The sequence below is a fragment of the Merops nubicus genome, unplaced genomic scaffold (assembly GCF_000691845.1).
Source record: "Merops nubicus isolate BGI_N331 unplaced genomic scaffold, ASM69184v1 scaffold11921, whole genome shotgun sequence".
Classification (NCBI taxonomy): domain Eukaryota; kingdom Metazoa; phylum Chordata; class Aves; order Coraciiformes; family Meropidae; genus Merops; species Merops nubicus.
The window spans coordinates 20549-25157 of record NW_008587627.1 but is presented as its reverse complement, the minus strand read 5'-3'; the positions used below and the strand labels follow the sequence as shown (position 1 = coordinate 25157).

The following is a 4609-nucleotide window of genomic DNA, read 5'->3' as shown; positions in this document are numbered from 1 at the left end:
ATTCCTGTTCTCCTTTCCCTTAGTTATTGTTCTAAATATTTAGAAGAGCAGTTTCTTCCAAAATTCTTATCACAGTACTTGAATTAATATGCACAAGGGTTTATTCAGTTCTTGGCATAAGTAAGATGGAACCATCATTCTTCAGATATCTATCAAATCATTCTGGTCAACATCTTCTACTCAACATACTGTAAAAGTGTGTACAGGATTTAGGAGTATTTTTATAAGATGTACTTCTGGGGGTTTCAAGGCTTTTGGGTTTGTTCTGTAGATTTTTGTACTGAATTCTCTAAGAGTTTTTTATTGTAAGGAATGCCTGAAGAAAATTCTGCTCTACATCAGTAGATGACTGCCATGTGTTCTGTTCATAAATACACAGTGATTACCAAGAGATAAGAACAGTCTCCATCTTACAGCAGGCAAAGAAAATGTAAAATAGCCTTTTTTTTTTTATGTAGGGAAGAACCCAATTCCACAATCATTAAGACCATAGTTAGAGCTAGAGTCATCTGTGTGAAAGTTTGGTCATGTTTGGTGCCATTAATGGAAAGAAATCCAATAAATGTAGAGGAAAGAACATATTTAATTACTGGAGATTGCCTACAGCTAGTGACTCTATGCACTTGTAAGAAGAGGAAAGCCCCTGAACAGAAAAAGCTGCAATGTAACTGGAGAAGACAGCACAAAAGAAGTGGATGAGAGAAACAGGGAGAAATATATTTGATTTATGTTAGTAGGTGACTTTATGCTGGTCAAACCTGAGATACTATGTCTGTCTTCCAGGATGACCAGTCCACAAGTTATGAGACATTCAGAGTAAGACACCTTGATCGCATCACACAGACAGTGGACAAAATACTGGGTGAGGTAAGAGATGAATGTTGAATCCCTCCTTTGTCAAGTTAGTTATAAGAATAGGAAAAAAAGCTTGCAAAGCTGGAAAGCTGCTATGGCTTCAGCTACCCTCTCAGCCCACATCTGAGAAACATTACAATCGAAAGCAAGGGATATATTTGATGGGGAAATATTCAAGACTTCCTTGTTGAAAATGTCTCATCTCCTAGACTTTTTGCTGCCTCTGTCTGCTCGCCCAGCAGTTACTGTAAGGCTGGGGTCTTTCACCTGTAACAAGTTCTTCAAGATGGAGAAGTGGAGCTAAAATGCTTTCTTTTGCTGTGCAAGGTTAAAGTTTGATTTGCTGGGTAGCTGTCTGGCCAGGACAGATCAAATGCTCGTTTCTGCCTTGTTTGTACTCTAGGAGAAGTTCAGGCTCTGGTGCTTATGCTGCTGAGAGTTTCAGTAAAACTTTTCCTTATCAGAGAAAGTTTAATTACTCTTCACTGTAACCTTACGTTTACCTGCTTAATTTGCATACCATGAATTCCTTTGATTTCCAAAAGGGCAGTAGGACCTTCGATGACAATTTTCATTGTTTCTTCTCTTCTTTAGAAAATATATTACCAAAACACTCTGGAAGATAATGGGGCCATCTATGAACCTTGCATATATGCTGAGGAAGGAGAACTAGAGCAAAGTAACTCCTCCTACTCTGCCTCTGTTGGAAGTGAGGACTTGCCTGCTGATTTTTTGAACACTCTGGGACCAAAGTTTTCTGTTTTGGAAGAAATCTGTCAGAAGTGATTTCCATCATTCAATTAGTTTCAGAAGGCTGTGGCTGTTCATGGTGTTGCAAAGGCTTGTCCAGAAGCACTGGCAAATTTGGAAGATAAGAACCATCCGCACTTGAAAGACTTGCAGTATGTTTGCACCATGAGTACCTGGCCTTTTATTCTTCCTGCCAAAACTTCATGCCTGCAGCCAAGGATGTGACATATCTGGAAGGTCCACTCTACTCTGCAGAGATGATGGAGTGATTTTGGCATATTCTGTGCAGTCGCAAATAGAAGATCTGATATTAAGGATCCTCAATTTAGTATGCAAAGGAAAAAAAACAGATCTACTAGGCTAGAAATTCCAGTCAAAGTTCCATGTAGAAATTAGCCCATTTTGACCAGAGAAGGCAGTTGTAGCAACACAGCCCTTTCTCCAGGAAGTGGTCTCTTTAAATCCAAGATTAACTTTAGTAGAGTGCCGTCTGAATCTGACTTGACTATCAGACCTTTTCTTTCTGTATGACACTGAAACAGAAGAAGTGCACTTCGGCTCTTGGTGAGACTGTAACCGCAGGATGACCTTGGAGATCTGCCCCATCCTTGCCTTTTAGCATGAACCAGGCACTTATTTAGTGCTTGCATGCTTATGCTGGCATCTGCTGGTTGTTAGTATTATTACACTGTTGTAATAAACGCTAAGAAATTGTTGACAGAGGACAAGGTATGGTTATTCCTTTCATAGTAACCGCCTTCTCTAAAGTAGCTACAAATTACCTTGATGAGGAAATTCATGGTTTTCCTCAAGCACCATTGATAAAACAGATGAAATGCTAAAGAAAGGATGGTATCAAGGTTCCCTCTGTGGAAAGCCTTTTTAACTTCTGTGGTTTTTACATGTCTGAACGTGTGTGGGTGTCCTCTGCTCAGTTATAGTGTGATGGCTGTCGGTGGTACAATACCCAATACATGAATGAGGAAAGAATAGCTCAGGAAATAGTATTCTGCCATTAGGTAAGATGTACATGCAATAATAGATGGAACAGTCACAAATCTTACTTCTGTTCTATTACAGTTCTGTGCTAAAAGAAAAATGCTTTACCTAAGGCAAGCACTAAATCTGGTATCTAAGGCCCCATTTTGTTTCAAAGTTTACTTAAATTATGCTTTTGCTCAAGTGTTATTAACTAATAATTCAGAGTTGGAGACTTCAGTCAAGTGTGATAAAAATATTTTGAAGTTAGGTTTTCCTAAAAGCCAGCAACAAGATCTGTTTACACAATAAATCACTACTCTGATAACTCTCCTTAACTTACAATTCCAGATGGAAGACTTCAAGTCAGGCTGGTGATTTAACAGTACTGCTAATAACCAGTATGACTTTTTTATTGCAAACTATAATCCTGCTGGTAAGATTAGAATTGTGCTGTGTTTTGCTACTCCTAAAATTATGCAATATTAAAAATAATAATGAAAATATTGTGTTTATTGTTCATGTAAACTTGTGTTGAGTCTATAGCACACCATGCTTGCAAACACCAAAATGTTAGATATAATCAGACCCACAGCTGCTAATTCCAGAAAAAGTAATCTCTCTTGCATGAAGCATAAAAGCTTCTCTTTTAATGAGAATCTATAGTATATCAAATAAGAGCATTAACTGGAGGTTCTTACATTTGCATCCAATGGGCCCATACAGGTAGCAACATTCGTTATTTCAGTGATTTCAAGGATTTAGAAGACTTAACACACCAAGCTAATGCAGCTTCCCTGCACCACTGTGAGGTAAAGATGTAGTGTTTACACTTTAATGAGCAGAAAGTTAGGCTGAAAGAGCTCCTTGGTTGACCACAGTCACACACAGAGCTTGCAGCAAACTTATCAGTTGTGCTCCCTCTATCTCCTGCCTTTCACCAACAGTGTTGACATTTGCAGCAGCTTTTTACCCCATTCTTTTTGACCAGACCTGAGGAATATACACTCTGCTGTGGTCATATCAAGACAGTAGAAAATCTTTAGCATATACATTCTTGGAACAAACGGCGACAAATAATAAGTAACAAATAATTAAACCCTTCATTTTACAGATAAGGAACTGATGCACAGAAGGTCTAAGTCAGCTCCCATAATCAAAAAGACACTTGCAGAATGGACCTTTTTGGTGCTGTAATCATCAAAATATCATTATATTAATAATTCCTGTCAAGTCCTGTCATTTATGCAATTACCTGGGCAAAAAATATTTCTCCTTTTTCTCACTCTGCATTTGCAGTCACAAATTCAGTGACATTACACTTGAACTCCTGTTAATGATCACATTGTTCGTTGATCTTTTTGTCTAACTATGGTAGCTGTATATATCATGTAGGTGCATAGTGAGGTGTTCAGTTTACTTGAATGATTGTTCTAATATTTGAAATGTCATTATTGGCCTTTTAATAGGAAGGACAAAGCATGCTACAAACACCTAAATAACTGCTCAAACTGCTGAAAGCTATTATGATCTCTTGTACCAAAATATGGACAGGTCCTCTGTTGTGCATCAGCTGGATATGTTTGGACAACAACAAAACTCAACAGAAGAACCAGTAAATCAAGTGGTTTAGGTCTGTGTCTCAGCTCCATATGACAACTACTTCTTTCTGTGCATAAGATTTGAAGTAGCATTTCTTCTTAAATGGGAGTGAAGGAAACCTAAATTAATTCTTTCATCTCCCATTGTCTTAAAAACTAGAACAGCTGCTTGAGACACCAGTAATATTTTAGTGGCATTTGGCAGAAGGGTGGCCCAGGCAGAAGAGGTCTACTTCCACAACTAAATTACTACAATCAAAAAAGTTTATTTAGAGGCTTTCATGAGACACAATGACTGTAAGTACTGAAAATGAGGCACAACTCAGAGCACTTCTCAGCTACATCACACATTTGCATCAATCACACTTTTAAAGATTCTGTTGCAGGATGGTGGTCAGCAAACGGCTCCACTGAGGGTGACAATG

The 4609-nt window shown here is 38.3% G+C and overlaps 1 protein-coding gene across 1 annotated transcript in view; it reads left to right on the top strand.

Annotated features, from left to right (window-relative positions):
• CDH26 (cadherin 26) overlaps positions 1-1564 on the top strand; it is a gene marked incomplete at both ends in the record, with an annotated part of 8442 nt that extends 6878 nt beyond the window's left edge. The window contains 2 exons of the mRNA XM_008948991.1: positions 784-867; positions 1450-1564. Of these exons, the coding sequence (XP_008947239.1) occupies positions 784-867; positions 1450-1564 (199 nt within the window). The remainder of the gene's footprint in view (positions 1-783; positions 868-1449) is intronic.
• Between the last annotated feature and the right edge of the window lie 3045 nt (positions 1565-4609).